We start from the raw sequence: 21,087 nt of genomic DNA on the forward strand, positions 1-21,087 counted from the left end.
ATGGAGATGGCACAGACCTGATCCAGCCAACACTGATACCCACCCCATCCCCCATGCCCTCTCCCCACACTCTGGGGCTGCACCTGACTTCCTCAGGATCTTGGCCTGCCTCCGCAGCTGGGCCAGCAGCAGGCCCAGGAGTCCCGAGTCCCGAAAGATGTCAGTGAAGAGAGGGTCACAACCAGAGATCCTGAGGACACTCTGCAGGGCTACAAGGGTGCAGGGTGACTCAGGGCTCTCCTTAATCAGGTGCTGCACCTTCCGCAGGATCTCATGGGGCACATAATGAAGCTCGAACACCAGGGCCTCCAGCAGCTGGAAGAAGTGCATCTGCACTGGCACGAGCTTCAAGGGCACAATCTCCACAAACTGTGAAATGGGCTGCAGCGTCCACTCCAGCAGGAAGAAGTTGCGTGGGTTCCAGGACCACATGGTTCTGATGGCCAACAAGACTTTTGTGCAGAGGACAGAGTTGCTGGCTCTGTGGAAAACATTCTGCAGGACTTGGAAGGCCTGAAGATTCTTAACAGTCACCCCTAAAGATGAAAAAAGGGAATAACTCCGTAAGATATTTCTGCAAGTCATACTCTACTAGTCTGTGCCTAGAGATACAAGCTTGCATTCCTATTAGGAAGTACCTCTTAAAGTTCCTATTTCCTAGCTCCTGTGGGTAAATGTCTATCAGAAGTCCAAAAAACCCAGTTGTCCAAGGTATGAGTAAGACTAAAGCTGCATTGTCCAAGATGTGGTGACTGAGCACTTGAAATAAGGCCACTCTAAACAGTGATGCCTCTGAGTATAAAAATACATACCAGATTTCCAAAATATAGCACCAGGAAAAGAATGCAGAAAATATCATTAACAATTATTTGTATAGACCACATGTTGAAAGAGCATTTTGGATCTACTGGGTTAAATAAAATGTATCATTTAAAATACTTTAACTTGTAGGGCCTCCCCTGGTGGCGCAGCGGTTGAGCGCTGGGCTGCAAAGCTGCCCACAGCCTCTACAGCACCGGTTTGATCCTCGGCAGCCGGCGAGGGTCCCACATGGCACGCAGACCTCTCCTGCCGCGCCTGCTGCTCCCCTTAGTGGTGTATTTTGTCAGTCTGCCTGTTCTGTTCCCCGCTTTGGCTCTGGTGAATTCTCTCACTCTCCCCTGCTTCTGACTGTACCCAGTGCTTGTATAAATAAATAAATAAATCTTTTTAAAAAATACTTTAACTTGTTCCTTCTGTTTCTTTTTTAAATATGCTACTATGACATTTAAAATTGTATAATATGGTTCAAATTATATTTCCATTGTGCAGCATTGTTAGAGTATTTATTTCAATTTATTAAAATCAAATGATGTTAAAGATTACTAAACAAAGTCAGTTCTATTTCTAGACAAGCTGTTAAATAAGACATCCACCAAACCTGACACCTCCTTTCTCTCCAGCTCAAAGGTTACACTTCATTCTCTCTTGCACAGGAGACACTTCATTAGACACTTCCCACCTCCAGCCCTCTCTGCCTCAGATGCTAGATTTTTCTCAAACTCCTCTCTGAAGCATAAACTTCCCCATGTGGTGATATGAAGTCATATCACCAATGACTCCACCTATACTGATCCTACAGCTCCGCAGTTTCTGGCCTCTGGTCTGCATAGGCTACTGTGTTCACCTCCCCAGATTCACCTACATTTCTGGTCCTTATTCCCTTCCCCAGGTTATACTTTCTGACTTTAAACTTCTTCAACATCCCTTCTACCTGGAAACCCATACTTAGCCTTGAAACCTCACTTGCACAGGATCCACAATGCAGGGTTTGGAAACTTAGCCAGAAGGGTTGACCTTACTGCCTGGGGTCAATCTGTGCTGATGCATTTATCAGCTAGTTATACAGCAGATCATGGCTCAGTGTACGTGTAGGGGTAGCTAAGAGAATTAGGGAATAGAAACCTGGCCTGTACATGCTGATGCCCAGCACAGGACAGAATGACGATACAAGAAAGCCTCAGTGTGTGTTGATTGAACTTATCAATCAATCAATCAATCAATCAAATAACAGAGCCAAAGTGGCTGAATTGGGGTCATCAGTTCCTAGTGCATAAAGGCCTGTTACAAAGCAAGATTCACTGGAGATGGGGTGAAGATCAGTCTCCCTCTAGTATATCAGTGCCATTCTTTGTAAACATATACTGTATGTATATGTAAACATATATATTTGTATGTATGTATATGTAAACATATATATCTGTATGTATATATATGTAAACATATATATTTGTAAACATATACTGCCATTCTTTGTAAACATATACTGTATCAACGACAGTTGCCAAGTGTTTGTTTCTTCACAAAGAATCAGCACAGACCAGCACAGCATCTGTCAGCGCACTGCACTGCCCAACTCCCAGACACAGGTGACCCACCAGAAGCCTCATGATGGAACTTGAAGCCTTCCAGCTGAGGATAAGTGATGGTGTCAAACACCTTCAGCTCTGACCTCCCACAGGTGGTCAGCCATATCACCAGCTCCAGGAGCTCCTCCAGGTGGGGGTCCACTTCACTCTCACTCTGCTCCTCATACCTGTGGGGACAGACAAAGCCAACTCCCTGGACTTCTTGGACGAAACAGATATATTTGTTAATGAAGGTGTGATACAGAGGCAATGCCAATCACAGTACTGGGGAGACCCCAAAGATCTCCAACCATTGGGTCACCACCAAAAGGTAAGGAACACCATGAATTTAAAAAAACAAAATGTTTGCAAACATCAGGTTTGGATCTAAAGAAATGTCAGCAGAATACAGAGAAACTGTGAAGAGCTTTCAGACTGAATCCCCCAAAAGACATGTCCTGTAGGCACCAACCAAACAGGGGCATCCCTGTTTTTCATTTTGGTTACTCATGTATAGGTGGGTTAGAGGAGGATGGTCTCTGAAATCCCATTCCAGCTTCATCATGTCAAGAGTACAAATGCTTGGGGCCTCCCTGGTGGCACAAGGGATTAAGATGTAGCACTATGAAGCTATCCACAGCCACTGCAGCACGAGTTTGATCCCCAGCCAGGGAGGTGACTCACATGGCACAACAGACCTCTCCTGCCTTACCCGCTGCTCCCCTCAGCAGTATATTTCAGTACATCTGCCTATTCTGCTCCCCACTCTGTCGCTGGTGAATCCTCTCACCCCCACATCTCTGGCCTGTACCCCAGTTCTTGAATGCATAAATAGATAAATCTTTAAAAAAAAAAAAAAAAGAGTACAAGTGCTTGCAGTGTCACTCCAGTTAAGGCAGAAAGAAACCCAGTGAGCTGAAATGGGTCTTTCCTACCACTCCCTGGAGCAGGTTTAGTTCCCCCTCCTGCTTTTCTCAAGAAGACCAAGGAAAGCTGGCCAGCCTTTTAACCAAAGAAATGTTCAGGAACTGGTATTATACAGACCTCCCTGGTAGCAATAGCAAGTTGGTCTTGGTTCAGACTAAGATAAAATGAGGCATCTTCTGGCTTACCCACAGGGATATTCTTAGTGTCCCTTTGGAGGCAGGTGCCAAGGAAATGATCATTTAATCACATCCTTTTGGGCATTGTGGACAGAGGGGCTTCATACCCCTCATCCAAATCATGCTCTCTAGACTAGAAACCTGATTCTGTAGTAAATTCTGAAGTACAGTGCAAGGTAAGCAGCACCCCAAAGAAGAGAAAGTCTTGTCATATTCACAGAGCAATACCTAGGGAATATATGTGACCTTGTCATTAAGCATGTTACCCAAGATCAATGGAAAAGTTTGGACCATCAAGGAATTTCTTCTGTGATTTTCATCCGTTGGCTTACCCAATACCTGGACCCTATCTGAAGATGGTAAGATGATACAGAAAGTCAGAGTAGGAGGAATTAGTCCATAGTCAGCTGAACAGTGTTTTTGTTTTGGTTTCCCATGGATCAGTGATTTAATAGAATATAGTTTATTTGTGAAATGATCCTAAAAATACCAGGAGAAGGAATAGAAGGAAACCAGTATTTGAGCATTGGGAGCAAGTACCTCTTTGGTTAATGTGAGGTTACTCCTTCTGGGGACTCTGAGAATCAGAGTAGAGCCACCCTCCTGAGGGGCAGCTTTACTGGGAATTCATCCATCAGGTCTGAAGGCTGGTTGAAGGTGGCTCCTGGAGTTGTTGATTCACAGGCACTTGCAGCCCCCAAGCATAAAGGTAGAGCCAGTTACAATAGCTCCAGAAAGCCACCCAACACAGATGCAGGGGCTAGGAGATGGCTATCAGGTAGGCATGAAGGGGGTGCATCCCCAAATGGACCTGGTAAAACTATCATCACAATCACCCATCGATTCTCAAAAGAACTACTTTTGCAAGAAAAGCCTGGCCATTCTTTATGGAGATTTGTATTTCAGAAGACAGTCTGAGAAACCACAATATCTCTTTTTCCAAGGCACCCCAGTGTTTCTGAAGACCAAGGTCATAGTGGTTTTGCCCCCACAGACCACAGCCACTTACCGAAGTAGCACTTTGAGCAGTAGAGGATAGCCTTCTCCGTTCTCAAATTCCAGGAACAGAGCCGAGGAGACTGGGTGGGAGTCCCTCACAAAGGCCAAGATGAGGTTCACAACCTCGCTCACCTCAGGAGCAGGGAGAGTGTCTGCAAGCCTGGAGAGGTTCTGGAGGGACATCTTGATACAATCCATGGCTGCAGGAAGAAAATACAGACATGTTGAGCTGAAAGGCAATATTTTTCTACAAGGTCATTTCCTCCCCACTTTAAACTGTATATCAATATTTAAATGACAATTAATCCAAAACACTTCTCTGCTGTCTCTTGGATCAAGAAGAAGACTTCCTTGGCCTCCCTGGTGGTGCAGCGGGTTGAGCGCAGCCCTGTGAATCTGTCCACAGCCTCTGCAGTGCGGGTTCAATTCTGGGCTGGCCAGGGAGATACCCACATGGCGTGGCAGACCTCTCCTGTCGTGCCTGCTGCTCCTCTCAGCAGTGCTTTTGGTCTGTCTGCCTGTTCTGCTCCCCACTCTGTCGCTAGTGAATTCTCTCACCCTCTCACGCCTCTGGCCTGTACCCCAGTTCTTGTATAAATAAATAAATCTTTTTAAAAAAAGAGACTTCCCCTTGGTAAGTGCCATCTTTAGAGCCACCCTGTGCAGACCCAGATGGAGGGCAGGTGTCACAGGAAGAGGGGAGAAGTCTCTTAGGCCTCTGTTGCTAATTCCCCGCACCCAGGGGGTCCCAGGTCCATTAAGGAAATATAAGGCACAAGATATAAACATCATGAGAAAACCTCCTAAAGGAGGTAACACTTGAGCTGAGTAGAAATTATCTTGATAAAAGTTACTAAAGAAGCCAGGGGGTTGGAACTTGGATGACTGGGCCACAAAGGAGAGGAAGGAAGATTGGGTGAGCCAGATGGATGGGCCTGCCTGTGGAAGTTGTCAGTTACCCCAGAGCTGAGAGAAGCTAGGGGAAGCTATGAGTCAGAAGAGAGCTGTCACTGGATATTCATTCACTACTTTAGGGCTCTTTCTTTGGAAGACGCTTCTTTTAAATGCCTGGAACACTACATTAGTGGATCCATTAAAGTACCTACAAAAACTTGAGAAAAAATTCACTTATAAAACCAGATGCTAGGTTTTGGTTTGGGGGAGAATTTTGATTACTATTTCAATTTCCCTAATTATGTTCAAATTTTCAATTTCTTCCTGGCTCAGTCTATTCTAAAAATTATCCATTTCTTCAAGATTATTGAATTTGGTAGCATATAGTTATTCATAATAATCTTTTATAATCCCTTGTATTTCTGTGCTATCTGTAGTAATTTCTCCTTTTTCATTTCTAATTCTATTTATTAATGTTTTCTCTTCTTAGTCAGCCTAACTAAAGATTTAACAATTTTATCTGCTTGAAATATGAATATTAGTTTTATTGAGCTTTTGTGTAGTTTTTAACTTCTATTTCATTTATTTCCACTTTAATTTTTATTATTTCCTTCCTTCTACTAACTTTTGTTCTCGTTTGCTCTTCTTTTTAAAGTTGCATTAGTTATAATTTTAAATCAATTATTAGCACTTTCTTAATTCTTAAAGTAGGCCTGTATGAAATAAACCTCTCTCTTAATGTTTTTGCTGCATTTCATAAATTCTGATGGTTTGTTTCCTCATTTTCATTAGTCTCCAGGTATTTTTTTAATTTCTGCTTTAATTTCCTCTTTAATGCAGTGATTATTGAGCAGATGTTGTTTAATATTCATGTGTTTAAGGTTTTTCTAGCTTTTTTAACAGTTATTTTCTAGCTTTATAACATTATGATTGAAAAGAATGTTTGGTATGATAACAACTTTTATAAATTTATTTACAATTGATTTGTGTCTCTATGTATGGTCTATTCTTAAGATTTTTTTTTAAGATTTATTTTTATTTATACAAGAGCTGGGCTATAGGCCAGAGTTGCGGGAGGATGAGAGGATTGACCAGAGACAGAGTGGGGAGCAGAACAGGCAGACAGACCGAAAGCACTGCTGAGGGGAGCAGCAGATGAGACAGGAGAGGTCTGCCTCGCCATGTGGGTTTCTCCCTGGCTGACTGGGAATCGAACCGGTGCTGTGGAGGCTGCGGACAGCTTCACAGCATTGTGCTTAACCCGCTGCACCACTGGGGAGGCCCTATTCCTAAGATTTTTACATAAGAACAATGTATATGATGCAGTTTTGGGTGAAATGTTTTGTAAATGTCTATTAAGCCTACCTTATTGAACCTTTATTTTATCAAATATGATAAAATAAAATAAACCTTTATCAAACTTTTAAAGTAACTATGCCCACTTTATTTTCAAATTATTCTAAAAAAAATCCAAGACTATTCCCTAGCACATTTGATGATGCTAACATTACCCTAATGCCACAACAACATGAAGAAAAAATATGAAAAGGAAATTATAAACCAATATCTCCGATGAATATTGATATGAAAATTCTCAACAAAATAGTAGCAAATCAAATTACAAAGATCACACAGTATGACCAAGTGGGATTTATTCCAGGAGTGCAAAGTCAATGTAATACACTACATCAACAAAACAAAGGACAAGAAACATATGATAATATCAATAGATACAGAGAAGACATTTGATGAAATACAGAATCCATTTATGGTAACAAGATGAGAATAGAAGGAATCTACCTCAACATATAAGGACATGTAGCACAAACCCAGTCTATCTTTTACTATGGTGAAAAGCTGAAAGCTTTCCCTATAATATCAGGCAAGGATGCCCACTGTCATCATTTCTATTTAATCTAGTTTTCGAGGTTCTAGCTACAGCAATCATACAACAAGTAATGAAAGGAATCCATATTGAAAAAAAGTGAAACTTTCATCATTTGCAAATAATATATTACATACAGAAAATCCTACGAACCCTACCAAAAAGCTATCAGTCACAATAAATGAATATAGTAAAAGTGATAAGTTATAAAATTAACATACAAAGATACCTTGCATTTTTATATACAAATAATGAGCAAGAAGAAAAAGAAATTAAGAAAATAATTCCATTTTAAAAATCACATCAAAAAGAATTAAATAATAAGGATTTAATCTAAGTAAGGAGATAAGAGAATTTATGCAGTGAAAATTGCAGGATACTATTAAAGGATATAAACCAAGATCTAAAAATATAGAAAGATATTCAATGTTTATGGATAGGTTCAATTAATATAGTCAAAATGACTATTTTACCAAAAGCAAGATATAGACATAATGCAATACCCATTAAAATCCTAATGATAGTCTTCAGGGAAATAGAATGATAAAATACTAGCATTTATATGGATCTGTACAAGGTGCTGAATAGCAAAAGCAATCCTGAGAAAAAGAATAATGGAAGCATCATGCTACTTAATCTTAAACTAAAATAAAACCATATGATATTGGAATAAAAATAGACACTTGGATCAATGGAACAGAATATATGCATATATCAATACCTAATTTATGACAAAGAAGTTACCACCAAACAATAGAAAAAGCAGTCTCTTTAACAAGTGATGTGGGAAAACTGGGCACACATACATAAAAGAATGATGTTGGATCACTCTATGATTCTATGCACAAAAATGAGTTCAAAACTGAGTCTTTTATCCAAAAGACTTAGATATAAGAACTGCAACAATAAAATACATAGAAGAAAGCACTGGCAACATGTTTTATGACATCAATAATAAAGATGTCTTTGGAGACTCCACTCTTAGGGTAAGGGAAATAAAAGCAAAAATAAACATTTGGGACTACCTCAAATTTAAAAGCTTTTGCACAGCAAAGAAAATATTAGCAGATTAAAAAGATATCTGCTGAATGGGAGAAGATATTCACATATCATACAACTGGCAAGGAGTTAATATCCAAGGTTTACAAAGAACTCATCTAACTTAATGAAAACAACAAGCAACCCAATTTAATGGGAAGCTAGTCTGAAAAAATAATTTACTAAAGGGAATATGCAAAAGGCCAAGAGATATATGGAAAAATACTCATCATCACATATAATAAGGGAGATGCAAATCACAATCACGAATGAGACATCATCCTGTTCTTGTGATAATGACCCATAAAAAAGAGCTCCAGCAACAAGTGTTGGAGAGGAAGTAGAGAAAGGGGAACCCTAATGCATTATTGGTAGGAATATAAACTGGTGCTGCCTTTTTGGAAAGTGGTCTGCACCCCTTTGAAAACTCAAAATGGAACTACCATATAATCCAGCAATCCCACCTTTGGGTATCTAAAAATTACAAAACTATCAACTCAGAATATTATACCTCAGAATAATATCAACTCAAAATATTATACCTACCATGATGCTTATTATGGCATTATTCATAATAGCTAGGATTGCAAAACAGGCCTAAGTGTCCACTGATAGAGTATTGGATAAAAAGACATGGTTCATCCACCCACTGAATACTACCATTTGGCTCTAATGAAAGATGAAATATGACCATTTACAGTAAAACAGAAGGAACTCAAGGGAATTATGGGTAGCAAAGTTGGTCAGAAGGACAAAGATAATATTGGACAATTTAACATCTATGAGTAAAATAAGGACTCAAAGGATGAACTGATTATGCTAAATATTCATAAAGGAGCAGACTTTGATAACCAAAATGAGGTTTTTGAAGTTAAGAGTGAGTGGGAATAAGAAAGGGTCAAAGGAATAGGTGGTAGAAAAATGCATACATACATACATACATATTCTCCTCAGCAAGAGTTAAAAAAAGAGAAGTCAGAAAGCAGAGACGAGAGGCTTATTCAAATTAAGAGCCATTTCACAGATCAACAAATATTAAAAAAAACTCTACAAGCAAATAAAATGTGTGATATATAGATGTAGAACTGTGATAAATATATAAACACTTGATATAATATATGCTCAGCTGTGAGACTGTGGCAGCAACCCCAAGGTCTTCATGCAGAGCAGGGCAGCCTCAAGAATTTAAAGCTTGACAGGTAACAACCAGCCCAGCCCTTACTTCCCAAATTTTCTTCTCAACCCATTCACTCACAGAAACTATCCATTTCCCTAAGCCCCAAGCTATAGACTATTCACTAAGGTGAAATTTTTCTTTTCCAGTTTTTTTCTTGGTCAGCTAAGAATAACAACCCAATGAGAGACACCCCCTCACCTCCAAGGTATGTAGCCTTTTCTCAGGGGTCTCAGACTCTAGCCCAAGAGGGTACCTGAGGTCCTTAGTACCTCAGGCCCAGCTCAGTCCTGGAACATTGCCACCAGGCCTTGACCTCTCCAGTGTTTTGAACACCTAAATTGGGCTGATGTTTCATCCAGGCTCAGTTACAGTGAGCAGCTGGGCTTGTTGAACTTTCCCAGCTCTCACCTGTTACCAGATATGCCAGAAAGAAAGCAGATCACAGGGCAAGTATTTGTGGACACTGGCAGGCTCATAACCCCTCCCCTCTACACAGACAGACAGACAGACAGACAGACAGACACACACACACACACATGCACACACCCCTATCTAAGAAAGACCCCATACTTTCAGGTTAGCCCAAGGATAGACTGTGGTGCCCCCAAAGACGGAAGCGGTGGGTGGGAAGGTCAGATGAAGTGAAACTTCATCAGAATGTTCCCTTGGAGTTAGCCAATAGCTGAGATGAGGGCAAGATATTTCTTGAGATTCTGTAAGCCAGGATGGTGTCCATGTTTCCCAGCATTATCTTGGGAGGCAGATGATACCAGGGTGGCCCCTGGTTTCACAATGGTATTGACTCCCCTGGTAGTTTGCCTGTGATCACACCCAGGTATTGGTGCTGGGATGCTAACACCTGAGAGGCATCCAATGTGCCAAGCATTGTCTAAGTGCTTCAAACATGTCAACTCATTGAAGTGTCACAATGATCCGATGGGTTCAGAGGGATCACTATCCCCATTTTACGCAAGGAAGAACTAAGGCGGTTGAGCACCTGGGGATATGCAGCATGAAGGCAGACTGGAGTTCACACCCCAGCTGTCTGGACCCAGAGTCTACAGTCTTAACCTCCTCACATGCTACTCAGGGCAGAACCTAAGGCCTAGGAATTATGCATCTCCAGGATTAAAATTTGATTCTGTTCCTCACTAAGTAGGGAACCATGGCACATTCTTCCACTGTTCTTAATCTCTGTTTTCCCTATTGCAAAATGGTGTTAATAGTTAATATTATCTCAAAGAAACAGGTGAGAAATGGGCCCAGCACAGTGCCTGTTCAATAGCATGTATGCAACCAATCTGTTTCCTTCCCCTCCCTCCTCCAATGGAGCATCAAAATGAACAGTAAAAGCACTTTGATAAATGGACCCAAGTGATATAGCGTTATCTCTTGGGCATAGCCGGACATTGATGAAAACTTTATTTGTCCATTTCTTTTTTGGTCCCAGAAATCTGTACTGATGCTGCAAGAGCCTCTCAGGGTCTTATTAAAAGGAACCTCACAGCCCTGGCCTCCCCGGGTTCATACCCTGCAGGTATTGGATGATGGCAAGGTTCTGGGCCTTGGAGATGGCCCTCAGCACACAGAAGGTGGGCTCCTTCCAAAAGCAGCAGCTGTGCTCCCGAAGACAGGTGGTGGCAATCACTAGAGACTGGAGCTCGTTTCCCGAGAGAAGCCCCTGCAGCCCCTGAGACTCACTACAGATGTTCAACAGCATCTGCACAGGGAGAAAAAGCCAAGAAAACTCAGGTTAGGAAGCTTCTCTCCTGTGACACATTTGTTTCCTTCTTTTCCAGAGTGGTGATGAGCATGTCCCAGCTCAGTGATAGGGGGCTAAGGGAGGAAGGGAAAGCACCATATCCAGCACAGGAATCTGCACATACACATTCATTTCCAGCAACCCTTTGACTTTTCCCTTATTGCACCTAAAAAAATGAACACTTCTCATTTAAGCATGTGATTATTTCTCCTGTTAGGCCTCCCACCTCTCTGTCACCTGTGCCAGAGAGGGTACTCTGCCTGCTGCAGGGACATCCTCTGACTCCCCACCACACATGGATGAGAGCCACACATGGAAGGAATTTATATATTTTTATGGAGTGATAAAGGAGAACCCTTGACAAATACAGACATGGTCTTCCACCGAGGCTTGCATTCCATCCATGGAAAAGACAGGGCTGCACCAGTTCTCTGCAGGGCACGTATGTTATAGGGTAAAGTTTGCTAAAGGGGCCAGTGCCATGTGCCGGTCATGACTTAGAATAGATTTACCTATGAGAAAATGATGACTAAATTTCCAATAAATGCAGCACAGGGGGTCAGCCACCATAAGTAGAATCTTCCACTATAAGTGGAATCCATGGGAATTGTGAGATACTCTCTGATAATAATGATTCTGGCTTGAGAATTAGTCCAAAGTGGATGGTAATGTAAATGTGCATGGTGAATGGACAGTTGTATTTAGAAATTTCCAGGTGGACCTAAGAAACTTCTCTATGTGAGCCCAAGGTGCTGGACTCTAAAAGATGTGTAAGACACACTGTCCTTTTACCCAACCCCTTACCCCCAAGGGGTCAGAAAGAGCAGAAGGAGTTTTCTGGGAAATCTATATCCCAGAAACTGAGAAAGCAGAACTTGTCTAGAAGTGGCGGGGGAGGGAGATGAGCAGTTGTGTTGAAAGTCGCCACTGGCAGTCGGGGAGGGTAAGGAAGAAAGGCTTAAACAGAGGAGATCAGACTTGATGCTTAGTGACCTGAGGTGACTTCTGAGAAGAGGCAAGAGGTGACATCACACAGTGGTTAAGACTGGCTGTGAGTGGACTCGGGAGGCAGAGTCCAGGGTTCCAGCCCAGCATCCCATGTGCTACCTCAGGCTCTGGGCTCATGTTTACTCATTGTATCTTGGTTTGTATGGAATTGGGAGGACAGCACCACACACACCCTGGCATGGAAGAGAAGGTTAGTGGGAGGAACAGATGTGAGGTTGGTCATGACACAAGAGTAAACACGCAAGCAAATACTTAGAAGAGGTTCACTACAGTTGTGCAAATAAGATTGATCAGCCTGCTGGTCCCTCAGACAGGAGGGTCCAGATGTCAGCGAGGACAAGCAGGACCCACAAAAGCAGGTTGGGGAGAAGGAGCTCCTCAGCCTTGTAAAGGGGAGGAACACAACTTCCTGTGAGAGCAAGGGGAATATGGATATAGGGATACGAGGAAGCTGAAATGAAGAAAATCCTTTTTCCAAATACATGGGATTCCCCAGAATTTGCAGCGTAGATGGGTGAGCTGGGTCCCAAAGGAGAAGAAATGAGTTTCAGAACTAGGGCCAAGAGAGATGAAAGTATCTCCAAGAAATTGGCCTGGGGGAGTCAAAGCTCTTTCTCACTCACCTGCACAAACATCTTCTGCATTTGAATATCACGCTCAAAGATCTCCTCCTTCTCCATAGGAAAGACAAAGAAGAGGTAAAGGCACTGTAGGAGCAGGGCTGGGAGCTCAGACTCAGCCACTCTGCCCAGTGTATCCTGCAAGAGAAGAGCAGAGGTGACCCAGGCTTACAGAATAGACCCTGCATACAGTGGGCCAGGCGGCTTTTTCAGAAGAACAATATGTAAGTTCAGGAGAACAGTATGTAAGTTCTCCCTCTGGGCAACACATTCTTAAGTAAGAATGGAGACAATCATAAGAGCTACCCAGGGTGGCTGCAAAGATTAAGTTTATATTAAGTGTTTAGAGGTATTCCCCATTTTTCAAAAGTTCTCATTATACCACTTCGTTTTTTGCACAGGATTACATCCATACCAAAGATTTTGTTTTTACAACAAAAGTCCAAAATTGATAATAGTGTTCAGTGCTTGTTTTGCAGCAACTGCTCTAGAGGGAGCACCCCCCCCTCCCCCGGAGCCAGAGCTGCCCTACCAAGGTCCTTCCTCAGGAACTACGTTCTACAGCCTGTGGGTTATCACAGCAATCCCCCTTTCATGACATGTGAGGGCTATTTGAAATCCGGTGTGGTGTTTGGTAATGATTTAGTAGATTAATTTTGGGGTGTGGGAACAGCCAAACATTTTTCCATATGAATTGATGGTAATTGCTTCCTGGCTTTACACCAATTCAGCTTTCAGAAGAGTTCACAGGAATGTTCTATGTTCTGATAGTGGGGGAAACCTATACTGTGCTCAATAAATGATACCTTTTGTAGGATAGATAGTAAGAGGGGGAGAGAAGGAGGGAGAAAGGGAGGGGGACGCAGACTGCTGCAAAGCAGAAAGCCAGAGCTTTCCTGGACAACCACACCACTGATGGTGGCAACTGGCTTCCTGACTAGGAACCCAGAAACTCCATCAGGAGGGGGATGGCTGATAATAAGTACACACAACTGAATTTACAAACTGACCAGGGTCCTCCCCATCTCTCCTTCAAATAAGACCTCACTAAGACCAAGAAGACCCTACAGATCAAGACTGATGAGCAGACAGACAGAGGGGAGAAGACAGGAAGCTGACAGAGAGGGACCAGCCTGAGTCTGGAGTTTCCTGGGGCCTCTCTGTTTCACAGGGGTCACTGTGCTCCCCCTCTCTCTATAAGGGTGAGCCCATGGGGGGTTAATCTGAAGTATATTGACCCCACAATTTCCCACCTAAATGACTCATCTGACAGACATGGTAGGCAAATTAAAGGAAGGGAAGGACTAATGTACAGTCTGGGCCAGACACTGGAGCATAACTTGGCCACTGGTGTGATCTTTCCCCAGAAAAGCTCCCACTGCAGGGTAGGGTCAGCCTCTGAGTTTGACCCATAGCTCTGTCGTGACCCCACTCAGGGCTACCCTGCACAACTCCTTGCAACACTGACTCCATTGAAAGCCAGCTTGCACTTCTCAGTGTTTCAGGGGCAGCCCCATAGCAGCTGGGAACTGCTGCTGCCTGAGAGGACACAGCCATCGGAAACCATTCAAAGAGGAAGCACCAGCCCTACCTTTGAAGCCAGGATTGGGGTGGGAGTGGAGGAGGTAGAAGGGAAGCAAGAGTTGCTTGCTCATTGCGGCAGCACAGCTGGGCAGGCAGGGAACCAGGGCTTATGGCCTAGCTCGGTCAGTCTGAGTCTAGCAGGAGTGAGTACAGAGCAGTAGGTCAGAACAAGGGCTCTGGAGTCAGGCAGACTGCAGCTATACCACACACATGAACATGGCTCTCATCACCAACGAGTCATCACCATCATTCAACTCATAGGGTTTGGGGAAGATTAATTGACCCCATGCACAGGACACATCAATTTCACCCCAACATGCAGGAAATAGTTGACACACATCAGCCACTTGCTAATCTCTGTACTGGCCCTAGAACCAAGGCCTTATTACCCCAACTTTAAATAATAATGTGACAGAGTCACAAAGAGGTCCAACAATTGACTCCAGGTTACACACAGCTTGTCAACTGAAGAGGCAAGATTTGAACCTGAACTTCAGACTCTGAAGTCCATGTCCCACATCAGAAGACAACTAGGGAAGGAGAAAGGTGAAGTTGGTTTGGTGGAAAGCAAGGCACTCCTAAGACGCGCCACTGCCCTGCCCCAGGACTTCTCTCTGAGCATGGACAAGGAGCCCCAGACTGGGGGTGGGGCATTCCACTTACCGGGTCTGTCCCCGTGAGCACGTACACCGATTTCAGGAGCAGGTAGCCATCCTGGTCCGCATCACCCTTCCACTGCAGCAACTGCCCAGCTGCCGCCCTTGCTTGCTCTGGCAACAGCACGGGGAGGCAAGTGTCACCAGCAGGGCAACATGCTGACCTGTGCTGCCAGCTCCCTCTCCACTCCAGATCCTTAGCATCTTTTTTTTTTTAAAGGAGTTTTGTTTTTTTTTTTAAGATTTATTTATTTATCCAAGCACTGGGTAAAGTCAGAAGTGTGGGAGGGTGAGAGAATTCACAAGAGCCAGAGCAGGGAACAGAACAGGCAGACTAACAAAGTACACTGCTGAGGGGAGCAGTGGTCGGCAGGAGAGGTCTGCGCGCCATATGGGACCCTCGCCTGGTGGCTGGGGATAGAACCGGCGCTGCAGAGGCTGTGGGCAGCTTCGCAACCCAGCGCTCAACAGCTGCACCACCAGGGAGGCCCCAGATCCTTAGCATCTTTATGGTACTTCTGCCTCCTGCCCACCCCCCAGTGACACCTGAGTCTACACTAAACATTTCACACTTTGCCAGATTAACCTCCTTGGAGGACAACCCTTATCATGCTAACATCTTTGTTTGACAGCCATCGCTGGTCTCCTACTGCCAAATAATAACAAGTTCCCCTGCTATTGGACTTCCCACAAACCAGAGTTTTCATCTCACTTCCTGTATATACTGTATTATGTTCCCCCTTATATTGCAGGGATTCCTGCTATCTACACCATGCTCGTTCTCCCCCTTGGAAATCCCCTCCTGCCTGTCAGTCCCCTGGGCCAACCTGCACGGTCCAGCTCCAAGAGTGGGAGAATGCAAGTCAGGAGGCCCCACAGCAGAAAACATGCTTCAGCCTCTGTGTTTTCTAGACTGAGTTCTCAATGGAACACTCAGGTACAAGATTTATCGTAGTACTTCCCCCCAGGGCCTGGCCGTGTGTGTGTGTGTGTGTGTGTGTCTGTGTGTCTGTGTGTCTATGTGTGTCCATGTATGTGTCCATGGGGGGTAATCTGTATCTGTATGTGTGTGTCTGTGTTCTGTGTATGCATGTGTTTGGGGGAGGGGTGTAATGTGTGTGTGGGTGCAGTGGGCAGTGTATGTGTGTCTGTCCCTCCCAGGATCAGCACAGTTCCCCAGCCTCCTTTCCCTCCTATGCTAGCCTTTCCCATCTTCCCAGGATACTCAGTGGTGAACTGGGTCCTCCAGGTGCTTTGAAAGGCACTACTCCAACTCCACTAGAAAGCAGAGAGGGGCTTAGCAGAGGTCTGGGGGTGGGGGGTCTGCAAAGCTGTTCTGCTCTCCATAAAGCATTCTTCAAAGACTCTTCTCTTACCTGCAGGCTTTCCCACAAGGGCCTTCTGAATTTCTTGAGCAAGCTGGTTGGAAACAGCCTCGGCCAGGTTTTGGAGGCTGGGAAAGCAGATGATGCCCACGGAGTGTTCCCAGGCCTGAAGTGCAACAAGCAGGACTCCATCAGAGATAGCAAAGCTACCAAGCAAAATGTGAGACTCACCTTTCTTTGCCAGCCCAAACTAAGGGCTCAACCCGCTTTCCCTGCTGCCTCCCCAAGGAAACTATATCACCTACCCTCAAACTTCCACCACATTCCCACCCCAGAGCCTCTGAATTCACTAACTTCCTGCTGAGAACCTCCTTCTAGAAAATATGAGAAGGGTATAAAAATCCCAAAGGAAAATCATTGTCAGTGTCTCCTTGCTATATATACTATGTTTGTAAAAAAGTAAAAACCTTTAAAACTCTATATTAAAAGATGCTATAATAAAATGAGGCCAACCACATACTGGAGAAACTATTTGTAATATTTAGAGCTGACAAAAGAATAGTATTGAAACCCATACAAGTTAATAAAAAGGGACAAACACCTGATTTTTTTAAAGCAAATCCAGTAGCAAGTAATGTTTAAAAGATAAAATAAGTTATGAATAATCAGGAAAATGAAAATGAAATCTGCAGTAAGATGTTTTATACTTTTCAGAATGGTAAAAATGAAAAGCCTGACAATACAAATGTAGGCAAAGGTAGGGCCCACAAACCCCCACGCTCTACTGATAGGGTGTCTCATGAAAGAAACTTTTTGAATAAGTATTTCATTCAATCTAATAAATTTAAAGAGGTGCGCATCCCACAGACCAGCACAGAACTCCAAAGTTTATCCCCCTAGAAAATTTCTCACACACGTACCCAAGGAGACATGGACAAGAAATATTTATGCAGCATTATTTTCAATTGTGAAAAATCAGGGGAAATAGTATTTATTAATAGGATGATGAATAAATAATTTGTAGTATACTTACATAATAGGATACTATATAGAACTTAAAAAGAAATAAAGCTACATGTATCATTATGGATTGCAGAAATAGAATGTTGAGTGGAAAAAGCAAGTTGCAAAAATCTATTACACCATGATTCAACAAAAACCTGTGAAGGTATATATATATAAATTATATGATGATATTACTTATGTTTACACATGTAAAAAAGTATGTCCATAATGTTATTGTACAATTTGTATATGGTCTCACAATTTTCTTTATAATCATACTGTAAGACACATGTATAGCTTGCTTTATATATATGTACAAATACACACGCACATACACATATTCCCCACGCAAGGAATGGTAATTCAGGATAGGGCTTACCATATTAGAAAACCAGAAGAGGAATGAACTGTAAAATTCGTACACTGGTGATTTTAAATTATCTGAAATGTTTTATTTCTTTTATATAGGTGGTAAGTACTCAGGTATTTATTATGTTTTGATGGCATGTATCTGAATATTTATTCAGTCCTATAGACAGACATAGTTTCCCCTTTCCTTTCCTTTGCAAATAAGCAGCCCATCAGAACTTTGCTCAAACTACAAAAATACTACTGCACACAGTAGACCTTCAACAAACACTTGGTTAGTGACCACATGATGTTCGTGAAGCCCACGCTATGCAGAGTGAGAGCAGTGTCTTGAGCCAAATGCTGAGCCAACACTTACACACCTGTTCCCCTCATCCTCACAATAATCTCAGAGGTTGCTTCTTTGCTATTCTTCCCACTTTACAGAAACTGTGGTTGAACCAGAGGAAAAGCCCAGAGTGATGAGCTGAATTGCCTCACGCACATGCAGACATACCCGAGTAGCATGTCCGGAAAATGTATGGCTACCACCTGGAAACTGCCTATCATCCAGAAACTTCAACCTCTGGAGAGAAAAACTCTGTCCTTTTGGCTGGGAATTTCTATGGGAAGATTACTTTCCTCCCCAGGACTGAAAACCGCTTTGATGTCTTCCTAACCAATTCCTGTGCCTCGTCCCTGCGATGGCAAACCCCTCAAAGACCAATTTGCAGGCAGTTGACTCAGAAGCATCTAGATCGTCTTTGAGCAGTGGGATTCTGGGAGGCACTCTACAATAAAGCAAATTGGGCCGCTGTGAGTTGAACAGTAATTGTACACTCAGCCAGAGTCTCCCAAAGCTCACACTCCTTCCGGGGACAGCAATGGGCACTTCTGGAGGCCGCGTTAACTCTTTCAGGCCACTGGGGTGCTGTTTGATACACACAGGCAATCACTCACTGAATGGTACCGTGGAGACCCCAAAGAGTTAAGGCAGCTTCCAAAAGGACCAAATTTTTTCCCAAACTGGAACTTACATGCTGGGAGAATATTGCTCAATATTTTTAAAAACTTTTATTTACTGACATTATCTAAGCTGCACCATCACGCCTGGTGACTGCCCCCTTGTATGGAAAAGAGAAAGAATATGATGCTCTTGTCTCAAAAGGAAAATAAGCAATGACAAAAACTTCTGCTGAGATGGGAGGCAGCCCCAGCTTTTGAATGACAAAGAGAACTTGGGTGGTTTTTGAATATGATTGCAATGAGCCTGCTTCTCCTTTGCTGCAGTTTGGGAGTTTTGTCTTTAAGCGAACGCCAAACATTTCAGACACTTTACACGTATTTCCCCTGCTAGCGTAATACAGTTGATCCGCTCCATTTTAAATTTTTTTTTAAATGATGCATAGTGTGTTAGTGATGCTAACACAATAATGTTGTTTCTCAGAAATGGGAATAAGACATGTTGCAGACTCCACTCAGAGAGGAGAAAGGAAAAGGAGGGGGGTGGGTTATTGCACCAGGCCCACTGGACACCACATCTGGAAAGAGTTGTTGGTCTTCCTTGTTGTTATATTTAATGTTACTTATCTCTTGTCCATGGTCACTGGCTTGGTTTTTATGAAAGCGATTGACCACATTCAATGGCATGAACTCACTACCACTGGCTGGTTAGCCTAAGAGTACACTCCTGTGTAGAGGCTCATGGGCACACATGCACATATAGATGTGCCTGCACATACACAGATAAACTCACCTTCAAGGTCAGACAATTAGTGTTAATTCCAGTCCTTCCCCACTAGAAAATGAATGGATTCTTCTCTGCGCTACCCACTGTTCCAGTTGTCTATTGTTATGTAACAATTCACCCCAAAGTTGAATGACTTAACATAATAGCAATCCTTTATTTTGGTAATGAATCTGCAATTTGGGCAGGGATCAGCAGGGGAATTTTTCTATGTTCCCCTCAGCTGAGGCGTCTAGGAAGAGGAGTCTAGGAAATGTACCTCTAAGATGGCGCACTCAATGGCTGGCAAGTTGGTGCTTGTCAGCAGCAGCTGCAGCTATAAGGTCAGGGATGTTTGTTCTTCTCCAAGTGAGCTTTTACTTGGAGTTTGCGAGACTTGTTCATAATATGGCAGCCAGATTTTTAAGAGTGAGTATCTCAAGTGACAAGAAATATTTCTATGTCTTGGTCCAGAAATGTCACCGCTGCCCTATTCCACACCATCTCAAACCCACCCAGATTCAAGGGGCAGGGACATAGATCCCATCTGACTTAGGGAGGAGGATAAGCCCATTTATAGCATCTCTAATCTACCACATCCACAGACGACTTTCTTTCCTCATATGGTCACACCCTGCTCCCTGTTGTCCCAGAGAGTGAGGAATCTTACACTAATTAATGAGGATTCCCTATCTCACTGCCTGCTTTCTCTCGAAGTATATATTCTAAGAACAATCTTCAACAAGGCACACCTATAGTTCTAGTTTCCCTACAGTCTGTTACTACAGAATATCGTTATGCAGTGTGAAGGTCTGAAGTGATTCCCTTTCCCCCAAAGCAAACTCAACCCAAGGCCAGCAGGAGACCCTCCATGCTTGTAAGAGGAATGCCTTCTCTTCTATTCTTGGAGTGATGTCCTATGATAGGAAGGGTTCTAGAAATACCAAAGCACAAAGCTCTAGGCAGGAAAAGAACAACAGTCAATTGAATCCTTCCTAAAAGCACAGCTCTGTATACTGAGAAGTCATTGGCTCTGTGCTGCCTCATTTGCGATGCAATGAAACCTCCTAGTCTGCAACATCCTGGAATCAGTGATCCAAATATCACATGGGGGGGTGGGGGGAAACATTCATTATATACCAAGGTGAAAATGAGGTGAGTCATGAGATAGGGAAACAGAAACCAGATGTGCTCTCTGCTATGGACACCTGCACTGCCCAAGGAACCCAGTGGCTAATAGCACAGGCCTGGGGTAGACTCCCAGGGTTAACTTGCACCCCTAACAACTGGGTGAAGTTGGCTAAGGTAGGTAATATCACTGAACTTCTTCCCTCATTTACAAAATTCGTTTGACAACAGCCCTTCACACCCCACTACACTCCCCCCCAGCAAAAAAACAGCACCCACTGCAGAGTTATTGTGAGGGCTCAAAAACACCAACAAAATGCCTGATTTAGTTAGTTAGAGCTTGGTGAATAATATGGAACTGGCACTTGAGGATGCCCACTTAATAAACAATGGAACAAGGACTTGAGTCTTGCTCTGTTTCACTTGAAAGCCCATGTGCCAT

General features: G+C 43.2%; 1 protein-coding gene across 1 annotated transcript in view; it reads right to left on the reverse strand.

Annotated features, from left to right (window-relative positions):
* WDFY4 (WDFY family member 4) overlaps positions 1-21,087 on the reverse strand; it is a gene marked incomplete at both ends in the record, with an annotated part of 204,919 nt that overhangs the window by 181,389 nt on the left and 2,443 nt on the right. Inside the window, 7 exons of the mRNA XM_084245258.1 lie at positions 84-536; positions 2,418-2,575; positions 4,500-4,689; positions 11,014-11,203; positions 12,877-13,011; positions 15,121-15,227; positions 16,490-16,604. Of these exons, the coding sequence (XP_084101384.1) occupies positions 84-536; positions 2,418-2,575; positions 4,500-4,689; positions 11,014-11,203; positions 12,877-13,011; positions 15,121-15,227; positions 16,490-16,604 (1,348 nt within the window). The remainder of the gene's footprint in view (positions 1-83; positions 537-2,417; positions 2,576-4,499; positions 4,690-11,013; positions 11,204-12,876; positions 13,012-15,120; positions 15,228-16,489; positions 16,605-21,087) is intronic.

This window comes from Talpa europaea (assembly GCF_964194135.1).
Source record: "Talpa europaea genome assembly, chromosome: 10".
In the NCBI taxonomy this organism is placed as follows: domain Eukaryota; kingdom Metazoa; phylum Chordata; class Mammalia; order Eulipotyphla; family Talpidae; genus Talpa; species Talpa europaea.